General features: G+C 38.1%; 1 protein-coding gene and 1 long non-coding RNA gene across 4 annotated transcripts in view; one reads left to right on the forward strand and one right to left on the reverse strand.

The window, feature by feature from the left end:
* TTC17 (tetratricopeptide repeat domain 17) overlaps nt 1-13,971 on the reverse strand; it is a 155,151-nt gene that overhangs the window by 51,296 nt on the left and 89,884 nt on the right. The window contains exons 17-20 of one of the 3 annotated variants that reach the window (XM_017858096.1): nt 11,169-11,339; nt 3,327-3,586; nt 2,711-2,864; nt 205-990 (exon numbers count right to left, since the gene is read on the reverse strand). In XM_017858096.1, coding sequence (XP_017713585.1) covers nt 956-990; nt 2,711-2,864; nt 3,327-3,586; nt 11,169-11,339 — 620 coding nt within the window. In that variant the 3' untranslated portion in view covers nt 205-955. Of the gene's footprint in view, nt 1-204; nt 991-2,710; nt 2,865-3,326; nt 3,587-11,168; nt 11,340-13,971 lie in introns of those variants that run through there. The other 2 variants (XM_017858094.1, XM_017858095.1) reach the window with 2 other exon arrangements.
* LOC108519251 (uncharacterized) overlaps nt 1-13,971 on the forward strand; it is a 39,992-nt gene that overhangs the window by 11,713 nt on the left and 14,308 nt on the right. The window contains exon 2 of the long non-coding RNA XR_001882587.1: nt 10,063-10,223. This is a non-coding gene — a long non-coding RNA (uncharacterized LOC108519251). The remainder of the gene's footprint in view (nt 1-10,062; nt 10,224-13,971) is intronic.

Genomic DNA, 13,971 nt, shown 5'->3' on the forward strand with positions numbered 1-13,971 from the left:
CTAACGTGTATGTTCCCAATCAACAAGCTATTTAAAGCTACAAAAAATTTTAAAGCTCTGTTTATTAATATCCTTCATAGGTACTACTTTTTGGGTCTGGGCGCTTTACTTACATCAAATCCCCAAGAAAAGAGCAGAACTGTCTTGTCTGGGAAGGGTTTTCTGAAGGAGTTATAATGGAATAGGCAGGAAGGAGAACTTTAGTTCTGTATAGCACTTTTTATATTATAGGAATTTACCGACAGTAGAAAACTGTTTGAGGTACAGTCAGGGGTTTAGATTGAGATTTTAACAAAACAGAAAGGAATAGTTTTGAAAGAGTTTCAAATTAACTCTCTTTAAATTAATAACTTAAATAAGCCATAATTTTCACAAAAAATCTTATTTTCTTTTACATTTAATAATTTCATTTGAAAATATTTATTGAGCACCTGTTATAAGGGGCTGAGAACCATAAAAGACACTAGGGGTACAGACAGGAATAATAAGACGGCCTGCTCTTGAGCTCACAGTCTAGTAAGGAAGGTAAACATAAACAAATCATTACAATACAATAAGAAAAGAGCTAGAGCAAAGATATAGAACAATTGCACAGAGGAAAGAGTAACTAATTCTGCCTGAAGGTAACAAGGAAGAGATGGCACTTGATTTTGAAGTTTAAGGATGAGGGATATTTTAGCACGGCAGAGGGCAGAGGGGGCATAGGGCATTCCAGGCAGAGGGAACAGCATGTGCAAAGGCACTGAGGTAAAAACATGAGCATGGTTGGTTCAGAGAATGGTGTTGAAGAGCACACAGAGGCGGGTTGTAAAGGGTCTTGTACACCACACTAGGAAGTTTGAATTTTATCCTGTAGGCAATGGGAAGGCTTCAAGCCCACATCTCTCCATCTGGTTCACAAGGATATCATAAGAGGCTCTGTTAAATGCCTTGCTGAAATCCAGTTACATTATGTCTATGGCACTTTCCTGGTCTTCCAGTCTAGTAGCCCTAACCAAAAAAGGAAATGAAATTAGTTCAGCATTATTATTAGTTCTTAGAAAATCTACAATGGCTCTTAATGATCTCCATTTTTCCCCCATGGGCTCACAAACTATTTAATACTTTGCTTTATAACTTGGTCAGGATTTATCATGAAGCTGATTAGTTAGCAGTGAATAGAATCCATACTTAACTGAAAATTGGGATTTTGAATCTCTCTAGTATTTCTGTCCTCTATGCTTTAGAGCTTTTCACTTTAATGCCAGTAAGTGGTTCCATGATCCCATTTACAAGTACATTCAATGCCCTACTTGGGCCCACCAATTTGAATACGTTTAAAACTGCTTAAGTGCTCTCATATCATCTCAACCATATTCAGCTTTAGTTTTCACTTTTATAATAAATTTTTAGTTTTTTGTTTATAAAAGTAATATAGGCTTATTGTAAAATATTTAAAAAATGGAAAAGTCATACAGAAGAAAATAAAAATCACCTATAGCTCTGTTAGCACCCAGAGATGACCATTTATAACATTTTGATGTATTTCCTCCTACTTTTGTTTCTATGTGCTTGTTTATTATACATATTTCATCAAATCTAAGATGCTGCCAACTGTAAACATACATTATTTTAAAGGATTTAAGAAAGAAAAACAGTGCCAATTATTATATAAGATACTATCAACTCTAAGATGTATTCCAATTTCAGAGATATTGAGATGTGAAAAAAATGTAGTTGATGAAATACAGCATAATGATTAAGGTATTCTCTACATTTACTACTTTATAAATTGCTTTTCTTAGTATATTACCAATATCTTGGCTGCATATTATGCAGCATGGACGTGTTATGATTTACTTAGGCAATTACAACATTCAGGTTGTTTACAAATTTTTATTATAGGCAACCCCATGATCAATATCTTTCTACTTACATCTATGGCACTTGTAAGATGATTTACTTAGGGTAAATTACTATAAGTAGAATAACTGGTATATTTTTAAATTTTCTGATGCGTCTAGTCAGACTACCCCAAAATTCACTTCATTTAAATAAAATGTGTGTTACACATTTAAAAACAATTTGATAATCAAAACTTGTATCTTACTGTTTATGCCTGCACTCCTTTGATTGCTGATGAGGTTGAACATCTTCTCAAGTTTAGTGGCCATCTGTATGTGTGTGTGTGTGTGTGTGTGTGTGTGTGTGTGTGTGTGTGTTTGCCTATGTACTGCCTATGTACGCTGCATATATTTTATTGAAATACTGTATGCTGCATATTGATTTGTAAGTGCTCTTTAAATGATATTGATACCCTCTACTTATCATATATTCTGTAAATATATACAAAAATAATCTACAAAAAATACCCTGCTTCAGTCCTTTATCTTATTTTGTGGTGCTTTCCAGTGTCAGAATTATTATTTTCTTTCCCTCTCTCTGCCTTAGAAAGTTCTTTCCACATGGAAAGAACATGTAAATATTCACCTAGTTTTTCTTCCTTTATGATTTATTACACATAATGTTAAATCCACTGGAATTTTCATTTCCATAATGTTTTAGCGTTTGAACACTTTTTTCACTGATACAGAAGACAGACTGGTTTCTTGATCACTTTGCCCCTTTATCATCTCATCTGAACTATTTCAAGTTACAAATACAGCGTCTGTGAGAAATGAGACAGTGACATCTAAAACAAGAAATTGGCATATTAAATATTCAAATTTACCTTGTGGCCCAGGAGATGCCACCTTGGGGCCAGTGATCTCCAGGTTTGCTTGGTAACGATGTCCATTTTCTATCTGACTTGTTTCTACTTTTTTCCCAGGAGTTTTCTTATGATCTCCTTTGGGTTTCTTTACACGTTTGACCTGGAATGTAATCTGGGAAACAGAAACATGTTAGGGACAAATGAGACCAGTGATCAAATCTGTAAACGACTTCTGAATACTAGTTAAGAATAACCAAGTCCTGTGCTCAGGTTCTCTCCTTGAATTTAACTCTTAAAGACCTAAATAAAAAATGGTTAGTGAAATGAACAAAATAACCTAGTCTTGAAGAATGTATAGGAGAAACTGAAAAGAAAGATGTCTGAACTGGACAGTTACAAGTCTGCAGGCTCTGACTGTGGCTTCACCCATCCCATCTCCTCCTGCCTCCCAGAGGAGCCAGCAATACATAAGTAACATGAAATGCTTCCTCCCAGTAAAATTCCAATGTGAAGGCTGTCCTGGAGTGTGCAGCCAAGTAGTGCCACATATCCAACAGAAACTTCCACTTTGCATACTAGGATCCCCTGAAGGACATGGGCTACAATTTTGTGAGAATTAAGTTGGCAAACTTACCCATTCTGTTGCTTCATCATCTTCACTTCTGCAGTCTCCGTAGCAAGAGCTTCTGGCCACTCCATCCTGGGGACCTTTCTTCAGCACCCGTATTCCTTGTAAGTCTAGACGACGCCCTTTCATCTCCAGTGCACCCCCAAAGCCTTCCAAAGGCCATGCCTGTTGAAATTCATCCACTAAAGCCAGTATTTCTTCTGACATTTTGGTTTCATCTGAATTCTCCATCTCGTCAGAACCATTGCTCTCCTCAACCACCGTACCTGAAATTCAAGGGCCACCATGTTAGTAAAAGGTACACAGTACTCATTCAAGTCCTTGGGTGACTCCAACCCTGCTTTTGGAGAAACGTTTTGGCTCTGCTTAGAGGCATTTCTATAGCCCAATGTGATAAAAATACCATTCAGCATCTTCAAAATACATAATAAAATACCAACTTTGTCATCTAGTGTTTGCCAAAAGCCTGGCTGAGAACGGTGGCAGCTACACAGCAGGCAGGCAGAGATTCTGTTATTAGTGAGTATGAGGACAGGTATGTGATATACTATTTTTTAAAAAAGATCCACTTGCTCTACATTCAAAACATAGACGGCAAGGATGAAGCTTATTATGTTATTTAATATATGGGATTCTTCAAGGTTTATTCAAATATCTGGACATAGCTGTGTGTCCAGACCATACAGCTGGCTTAATTGACTTAACTGAAAAATGATTTGTTTAATGGAAAACTATCCTAATTCTACACGAAGGCTCCCATTTTTCACTAATGGCTGATATAAGAAATAGCAATACACTACAATAATTTCTTTCTAAAATGATTACCAAGATATTATTTAGGTGGCTCAAGTCTCTTACATAAGACCTCAATGGAAGACTCTCAGCGTAATGGCCTAGCAAAAATTCTCTCTCTTGAGAACTCAGTATGTTTCCTTTATTATCCAATGAAGGCTACACAACCCTCTTGAGTTTTCCTCTATGCTTGAATAACAAGGAAGTTCAGGCAAAATCAGCCCAAGTTTCTTAATAGAAGGCTTTCTTTTAAAAAATTCTGCACTACTTAACTTTTCCTGTTTATTTTGTATTAATGGCTGGATGTTACATTGTGCATTCCATGAAAGTTATCCCTAGTCCCTTTAGAAAGTAGATAGGGTACAAGAACAAATAACAAAACGTCTCCTTTTGTACCATGTACCCACAGGAAAACCTGAGAGCTCTGGGTTGATACCTCACAAAACGCCAGTTTCATTATTCTAGTGCCGTAATCTTCAGTTGGTAATTCTGGCTTGTTCAGGGATTTAGAACATGGTATCACAGCCATGCACCACATAATGAAGTTCTGGTCAATGATGAACTGCATATACCACAGTGGTGCCATAAAATTATAATACTGTATTTCCCCTGTACCTTTTCTGCATTTAAATACGTTTAGAGACGCAAATATTTACCATTGTGTTACGCTTGCCTACAGTGTTTCAGCACATAAATGCGCTGTAGAGGTTTGTAGCCTAGGAGCAAGAGGCTACACAATATAACACGGGAGCACAGTAGGCTATACCACCTAGCTTTGTGTAAGTAAGTACTGTACACTCTATGATGCTCCCACGATGGCAAAATCACCCAAGGACGCATTTCCTAGAACATATCCCTGTCGTTAAGCAACACACTGGAAAAAAATCATGCTGCTTAGCTACAAAGAGTTCTGCAAACCCAGTAACCCAAGGTTACTGCTTCCCTGTGCTCCTAACATACGGTAATATTTATCATTATTTAAAAATTCTGAGAGAGAGGGGCTTTCATCAATGGAAACTGATATTCAAATGAAGAGAGAATACGGAGCTTGCTGCAGGCTTCTGTTGCTGGTAGCCATTAGGCTTTTCTAAAGGCTGCTGGGGTTGGGGCGAAAGCAATTCCTAAAAAACAACACTAAATATGTACATATTTTAATATTTTCTCCTCACAGGTGAGGAATAAGTAGATTATAAGTGTGCTCTGAGTTAGCAAAAAATAAGCCAAACTTTATTGATAGACTACTATGTGTCTATCTCTGTAAGCTGTAGGTGGGAACAAAAAAAAAAATAGAAAGTTTCTAACCTTAAGAAATTAAATACAATGAATTTATAATCAAGTTGGAGACAGAAAACTACATACATGAAATAATAAGAGAACAATTAACTTTTTTTTTAAGAGGAAAAAATATTTTCATGTAATCACAAAATGCTTCTTAGAGAAAGGCGGACTACCTGAGGCAGGATTTAGACAGAGAGAGTAGAGTAGAGGGCCAGGGAGGTCACTCCCCAGAGTGACTTTTTTTTTTTTTTTTTTTGAGACAGAGTCTCGTTCTGTCACCCAGGCTGGAGTGCAGTGCAGTGGCGCTATCTCAGCTCACTGAAACCTCTGTCTCCTGGGCTCAAGTGATCCTCCTGCCACAGCCTCCCAAATAGCTGGGATTATAGGTGCAGGCCACCACACCCAGCTATTTTTTTTTGTATTTTTGTAGAGATGGGGTTTCGCTATGTTGGCCAGGCTGGTCTTGAACTCCTGACCTCAGGTGATCTGCCTGCCTCAGCCTCTCAAAGTGCTTGGATTCCAGTGTGAGCTACTGCACCCAGCCTTCCAGAATGACTTTTTTTTTTAAAAAAGCATGTATGCATAGACTCATTTGTCCATACACATACATACAGGGATAGTAAAGGCACATGGAAGGCATGACCAATTTCAAATTAATTACAACCAAGAATGTATACAGGGGATAGTAACAAATAAGATACTTAGGAAAGGTAGGTGATGTTACAAATGTGTGTGAAAGTCATGAAGAGGATTCGTTGTAAAGGGAGCCTCTTGTTTCTTAAGCAGAAGAATAACAGGATGAGGGCCATAATAATTACGAAGGTTACTTAGAGTAGTAAATCAGTTTGTGTATTGGAACAAGAGTGTTGGACAAGGAAAGAGAAGACAGAAGACAAAGAGACCAATTAGAAAGGTATTTAAGAATCTTTATAAGAGTTATAGAAGTGTCCCAAAGGATTATTAATCATGCTGCTATAAAGACACATGCACACGTATGTTTATTGCAGCACTATTCACAATAGCAAAGACTTGGAATCAACCAAAATGTCCATCTGTGACAGACTGGATTAAGAAAATGTGGCACATATACACCATGGAATACTATGTAGCCATAAAAAAGGATGAGCTCGTGTCCTTTGTAGGGACATGGATGCAGCTGGAAACCACCACTCTCAGCAAACTATTGCAAGAACAGAAAACCAAACACTGCATGTTCTCACTCATAGGTGGGAATTGAACATTGAGATCACTCGGACACAGGAAGGGGAACATCACACACCGGGGCCTATTGTGGGGACGGGGGAGAGGGAAGGGGGAGGGATAGCATTAGGAGATATACCTAATGTAAATGACGAGTTAATGGGTGCGGCACACCAATATGGCACATGTATACATATGTAACAAACCTGCATGTTGTGCACATGTACCCTAGAACTTAACGTATTAAAAAAAAAAAGTTATAGAAGTGGGTTGTCTTAAGGTAAAGGGAAAAGGAAGTTTTTTAAAAAGGGAGGGTAAAGAGGTATACAAGGAAATGTTAATGGAGAAAAATTAGTAATAGGATAGGCTCAAAGATGATTTCAAGATTTTAAGTCTAATGTGAAAACTGGGATTTTTAATATGACTATAGGTTTAGAATCTGTGAATATGTAAACAGAATGATATTTATAAAGACAATGGAGTTAGGAAAGGGCAACAGGATAAAGACTTGGAATTGTAGACACTTGTCATTAATTCATGAAAATATTTGTTGCTGTATCTAGCAATGTGCTGAGGGCTGGGTGGTAACAACCCATGGAACTTACAGTCTAGACAAGAATGGATGGAGGAATGTATCTTCAGATATTGTCCTATATAGAACATTGCCCTCCACAACTGTCCTATACAGCTGAAAATACAGAATTCTGGTTTGGTGAAAGGTCTGGATTGTAGAGAGATCTCGAAAGGTTTTAAATTATGCTTGAAGCAAGAGGAATAAGTAAATCTTGCTGCTTGTAGGACAGATGGTATGATATAAACTGAAAACGATTTTCGTTACCATGCACCATTTTCACACTGGGAAAAAGAAGAATAAATATTGTGAAGTTGGAGAGAATGTGAGCATCCACAGTGAGGTTTATGTGAGTTCACATCCTTTACGGAGATGAAGCCTATTCCAGGGTAGTGGGAAGGTTTATGGTTGTATCTGAGCCATATTAGGTACTATCAAGAATCACAGGGACTAGGAGAAGTGTTAACAGATGAAGCTATGGGCCAGGCATGGTGGCTCACATCTGTAATACCAGCACTTTGGTAGGTCGAGGTGGGCGGATCACCTGAGGTCAGGAGTTTGAGAACAGCCTGGCCAACATGGTAAAATCTTGTTTTGTAAAAATACGAAAATTAGCCATGCATGGTGGCAGGCGCCTATAGTCCCAGCTACCTCGGGAGGCTGAGGCAGGAGAATGGCATGAACCCGGGAGGCAGAGCTTGCAGGGAGCCAAGACTGTGCCACTGCACTCCAGCCTGGGCAACAGAGCAAGATGCCATCTCAAAAAAAGAAAGAAAGAAAGAAAGAAACGTAGCTAGGCATATGTAGTTCTGTTGAAAACAAAAAGAAGCTTGAAATGTTCCACACACACCTGGAGATTCATGTTTAAGTCTGGGTACCTCACTTTAGGAGATGTGCAAAGCAGAGCACATTCACAGAAAATATACTTGGCAAAAAGTACTCAAAACTTCAGAAGAGGGACTGAAGAAATCTAGGGGGATCCAGTGGCAGGAAGAGTAGCTGATATATTACACCAATAATTTGGGCTTGAAAAGATTTTGAAAAATTCCAAGGAGATTACTTCAAAGACAGTGAAGAGACTAGATGCCATAACATTAAGTTATTCAAGGAAGTGAGGACATTTAACTGAAGAGAAGCAAAGACACAGGAAAGGAAGGTAGGCAGGAACAATAACCATCTTCAATACCTAAGGGAATGTGCTATTAATGAGAAACAAGACTGACGTTGCTGGCCTCATAAGACAAAACTAGAAATGAGAGGTCATGTTTTAGCTCAATATTAGGAAAGACTTTTGGATCAGATGACAATGGTTATCCAGGAAGAAACTGGGATCACCATACCTGGAGTAGAAACAGAAGCCAGTTAACAGCTACAGAGAACACTACTGAGAGGGAGTGAAATATCAGAAGCCGATTAACAGAAGGTGACTATATTTGATAAGAAACAGCATTAACAATCTTGGAAGAGAAGTTTCAAGGAGTTTTAGGGAGCAGAGGATGGAAAAATGAGTGCTAGATTCAAAACAAGACAGAAGTGCTCGCTTTGGCAGCACATATACTAAAATTGGAACAAAACAAGACAGAAGTAAACATAGCCATAGAAAGAGGTAAAGAACACAAATTCAAAGAGATGACCAGGAAAATCTGACCGAAAACATCTTCCTCCAGAAATCTTGCATGAGTAATATCAATGGGTGCTAGAGTACTTAAGATTGTGGCTTCTGAAGGCAAGTAAGGCACATAATATCTTTAATAACAATACTGTAGAGGGAATATGTCCCTTTGTCTCACAAAAAAGAAAGCGTATTCTAAGGAATTAGACAAACTTGGTTCCAAATTAAGATTACCACCACAGGGCCGGGCGCTGTGGCTCATGCTTGTAATCCCAGCACTTTGGGAGGCTGAGGCAGGTGGATTGCCTAAGCTCAGGAGTTGGAGACCAGCCTGGGCAACACAGTGAAACCCCGTCTGTACTAAAATACAAAAAAATTAGCTGGGTGTGGTGGCATGTGCCTGTAATCGCAGTTACTTGGGAGGCTGAGGCAGGAGAACTGCTTGAACCCGGGAGGTGGAGGTTGCAGTGAGCCGAGACCGCGCCATTGCACTCCAGCCTGGGTGACAGAGCAAGACTCCTCAAAAATATAAAAAAAGATTACCACCATAGGGCCTTGGGCAATTCTGTTTTGAGTCCTAGGGTTCTCTTGAAAAACCAGTCATCTGGTTTGAAGTCAGACTGGAAAGCTGCAGATACGCTTATGATTTAACATATAAGCAATGACATAAAATTTCAAGCCAATAATCAGAAAGCACAAAAGACTTAGAGTAAATCACTCAGATTAAGGTAGGTAGGGAAATCATTCTCTTCTGAGCAGAAAACAATAATCATAAGCATTCGTTGCCACCAGTGGTGTTCTTCCTTTTTTTTAGCTGGGTCAGTATAGCAAGAGAAAACTGGGAACTCTGAGTAGATAACCTAGAAAAGCAAACAGGGAACCTTTCCTGTAACAATTCTTGTGCAAATATATTATGGCTCCCTTGAACTGAACAGATGTTTACTTATCATATACTATGTGCATGTGCTTGTAAAGACTTTGACCCCTGAAGCTGCAGTTATACCTATGTTTGTAGAACATTTACTGGGTTCTGAGTACCAGACACTAAAATAAATGCTTCACCAAGTTATTTCCTTTAAATACTCAAAACCACTCTATAAAGCATTTTTGTTGGTTTGTTTTTAAATAAACGAGGCAAGAAAGGCTCAGGAAGATTAAGTAACTTGCAAATCTGATCAGATCTACATTTTAGAAACAACTCTTTGGACGCACAAAAAATTAGTAACATTGGTTGTTTCCACTTTTAAAATTCTGTATTGATTACGTGTATTCTCTTTCTTCACATACAGACTAAAATAAAAGACTAGATTTAGAGAGCCAAATTGAGACGCTACTGCAATAATGCAGGCAGAAATGAAGAAAGTCTGAATTCAAGCAGTGGCAGAGGGAATGAATGAAGAGATATAGATGCAACAGGTCTGAGAGATTGACTGGATACAGTGGTGTCTGGGTGAGTTGTGATGTTGTTAACAGAGATCAGGAATGTAGAAATTAGAAGCATTTCAGAAAATAGGGCCAATATGAGGAGAAGTTCAATTTTGGATATGTTACATTTAAGTGCCTATGGCACATTCAGATGAAGAGTACACTTAAAAAAAAAAAAAAGTAGAAATAAGATCTGGAGTTGTAGAGAATGTCTTAGCTGAAATATAGGTCTGGTGTCATTGGTGTAGTCAAGGGTATTTGAATCACCAAGAGATAATACATAGAAGGATGAGAATAGAAGGTCAAAGTCAGGATCCTGGATAACCCAACAAATAAAGGGCAGAATAAAGAGTAAGTGAAAGAAATTTTAAAAGATGGTGTGTGGACAGAAGAAAGCCAAGAGAAAGTGATATTCCAGAAGCCAAGAGGAAAGAAGAGTTTCAAGAAGTGGGGAGGAGTTATGCATAGTTCCAGGTACAGTAAAGTGGTCAAGTGGGTGAATCCTAAAAAGAAGTCATGCATTTTGGCAATTCTGATAATCTAAGCAAGAACTGTTTAGTACAATATAGCTCAAAATGTGGTCATAAAATGGGAATCTTGGGAGAGGGCATAATAGGTAAGCCCATTATTCCAAATCTTCATATTTTATTGGGTTAGTGTAAAAGCAACTTACGTTACTTTTACAATGATTTACTCAATATACTAGTAACATTAAGAAGACTGATACATAAACAAATCAGATTTGTTCTAGCAACAGAAGACACTGAAGTAGAGAACAAAGAAAGTGTGAAGAACACTTTCACACTATAGTTTGTCTTCTGCCTCACCACCTAGGGGTCACCCTCGTGATGCTACAATATAATGATTGTTAAAAGAAGAAAACAAATTCTTAAAAGTAGAGAAAAGCCTAAGCTTAAAGCTTGAGAGTTGATTTTTCCCCAGAAGCACAGCTTAGGTCAAATCAACTTACTTTCAAGTCTAAGGGCATCTGAGTCCCTCCCTGAATTCTCAACAGAGAATACAGGGTCCTCCTCTGTTCCTCTCTCAGAGGGCTCTTCTTCAGCAGCATCCAGTGACTGTGAGTTGTCAAAATATTTCTGTTTGTCATGGCTGTTGTCCAGGGTTTTCTCATGACAATTACCTCAATGACAAGAGACACAGATATAGCACATTAGAAATATCTCTCTTGTGTAGTACTACAGTACAAGGTCCTAAAATATCAAGAAGAGCAAAAATGTGACAATGCTGGTTTTTCTTCAGCAGAACATACAAAAATCAGTGAGCTGCAGCACCCAAAGCCAGATCATTACTGTGATTCAAGATTTTGCAATGAAGTTCAAGATTCAGCTGTAGGCTATTGTCAAGTATTTGGGAGGATAAAAACAACTGTACCAACAAAGATTAAGCCCCAAGACCTTGTTCCATTCATAATGGCCATGAAATATTTTCTTGAAGTTAGAAATATCATCAAAAAGTTTTCCTTCTATTTGTGAGAAATGACAGGTTAATACCTGGATAAGTCTGAGATAAATTATAGCAGAGAAAATACTATTTTGCATCATGGCTTAAAATGAGATATATCAAAAGGTGACAAATTAAATTAAAAGCCAATGAATTAAGGGGATGATGGCAGAAAGTCAACAATTAAGACTGCAATGTAACTTTTGGAAATGTTTTGCAATGTTTCTTTTGGAAAACAAGTTCTGGTCATGTCAATAAAAATAACTTTTCGCAAGTATAGTGGGAATGACCTCTATGATGACTTTTACCTATGAGTCAAAGGATTTTTATCCTATTACGAGTTTTGTGTTAGTATGAACCAAAACCCCCACTATTCAGCTCTACCTGATGGTCATTCTCTGGGTAGGGGAGTATGTTACCAGATAGTTGTATCTAATATGGCAGCAATCTGGCTGACATCTGTCCCTCCTTTGACTACCCTTGGTTAGTTCTAGCTGATCTGGCAAGCTGAATAGCTATCCTCTTTCCCCGCTGTGTTCCATGGACATTGTCAATAAAAATGCATTTCCAATGGAGAATCACAGCTTTCCTGTTAGAGGACAATTCTTTGGTTAAGAGTGTACAAGTAGCTGCTCTCCTTTACCAGAACATTCAAACACACTCTAAGTTTACTCTTTAGAGAATGTTGTCTCAAAGATAGACCGATCTATCTATCTATCTATCTATCTATCTATCTATCTATCTATCTATCTATCATCTTATCTGTATGTACAGATTCACCAAATAAAGCTCTCTCTACATGAATGGAAACACAAGATGTCTCTTTCTTGACTGATGGCTCTCTTAGATTTCACAATTTACGGAAGTACTTCTAATGCCATCTCCCTTACTGTGCCAAGAAAATGTAATGGACTCAAAACCTCCAACTTAATGACTTTAGAGTAAGGGTACCACATGCTTAGAGAGTCACTTTCCATTTTCCACTTTTACACTATTATACATTGGAGGCTACCATATTTAACAAGACTATGTCAGAAATTGAGGATTCTTTTAAGAGTTTCAGCTCTCAAGAAATTGACAAACAACTTGGGGAGACAGTAAATACAAGCAAAGAATACTTGTTCCAAATAAGTGCTTCAGAGAATAAGCTTTGAGTAGTTAGAACTCGAATTTTAAAGAACAGGCAGGACTTATAGAAGGGGAACTACAGGAAATAGAAGAAATATTTTTTGAGTGCTTTATATTTTTTCATCCACTTTACCCTCATAAAAACCGTGTGCATCTTCATTTCACGAATGAGGAAACTGATTCTCAGTGAAATAAAGTAACTTGCCTAAAGTCAAAAGTAGTAGCTGAGATCTGGATCAGGTTTATCTTATTACAAGGCTTCTAAGCTTCCCCCTGGTCAGTAGGGAAGGCAGCATTCTAGGCAAGGAAGAATAAAGTGTTGGGCAAAGCAACAGGGACAGAAATTCTCATTTGTGTTTGGGAGCAGTGAAAAGTACAGCTTGATAAAGACTGAGTGTGGTGTATGTGTGTGTGCACCCACCCATGGAGGGTTAATGGGAAAGAAGCCATGAGCAAGGCGGGTGTGTGTGTGTGTGTGCGTGTCGGCCCATGGAGGGCTAATGGGAAAGAAGTCATGAGCAATGGTAGTTGCTTTCTTTCTCCAGATTCTCCTATGACAGGACAGAGGTTGTTAATTTGCCCTCACTTCTGTTTTCACCATGTGGTATATGTAGTTAAGTCAGGGGAGCTAAACACAAGAGCATTAAAATAAAACAGAATAATGACATCAACCAACTCTGCACACCCAATTGAGTATAATTTATTATGAAGAACATCACACTTCTCAGAGACAATTCTTAATTGGGATATAAATAAGCATGACTATTAAAAGCAAAGAGGAAATAATTATGACAATGATGCTGATTAAAGCATTCTTCACATTGACTGACACAGGTTGTATAAAACATTATAAAAGCAAAGGACAAACCTTTAACACTGGAACCCAGTGAAATTCTGTGTTTTCTGAAGCTGATTTCCTCCCTCAACATTTGATTCTCTTCTGTTTCTCTCCCACCCTCTGCCCACAGTAAAAATTTAATTGGTCTCATCTTTTTAAACTTATGCAATACAAAAAAATACCTTGTAGGTAATTTATAAAATATTATGTGCACAAGAGACCCTGAAGCTAAATTACTCCTTCTGCATGACCTCAAACTCAGACATCTTGTGCAAGCCATGTGCATTCTAAGAATGTGTTGTCCTCAAATTCAGGAAATTGGGGCCAACATCTCTCAGAGGGAGAC

Source organism: Rhinopithecus bieti, unplaced genomic scaffold (genome assembly GCF_001698545.2).
Source record: "Rhinopithecus bieti isolate Rb0 unplaced genomic scaffold, ASM169854v2 scaffold_46101, whole genome shotgun sequence".
NCBI lineage: Eukaryota > Metazoa > Chordata > Mammalia > Primates > Cercopithecidae > Rhinopithecus > Rhinopithecus bieti.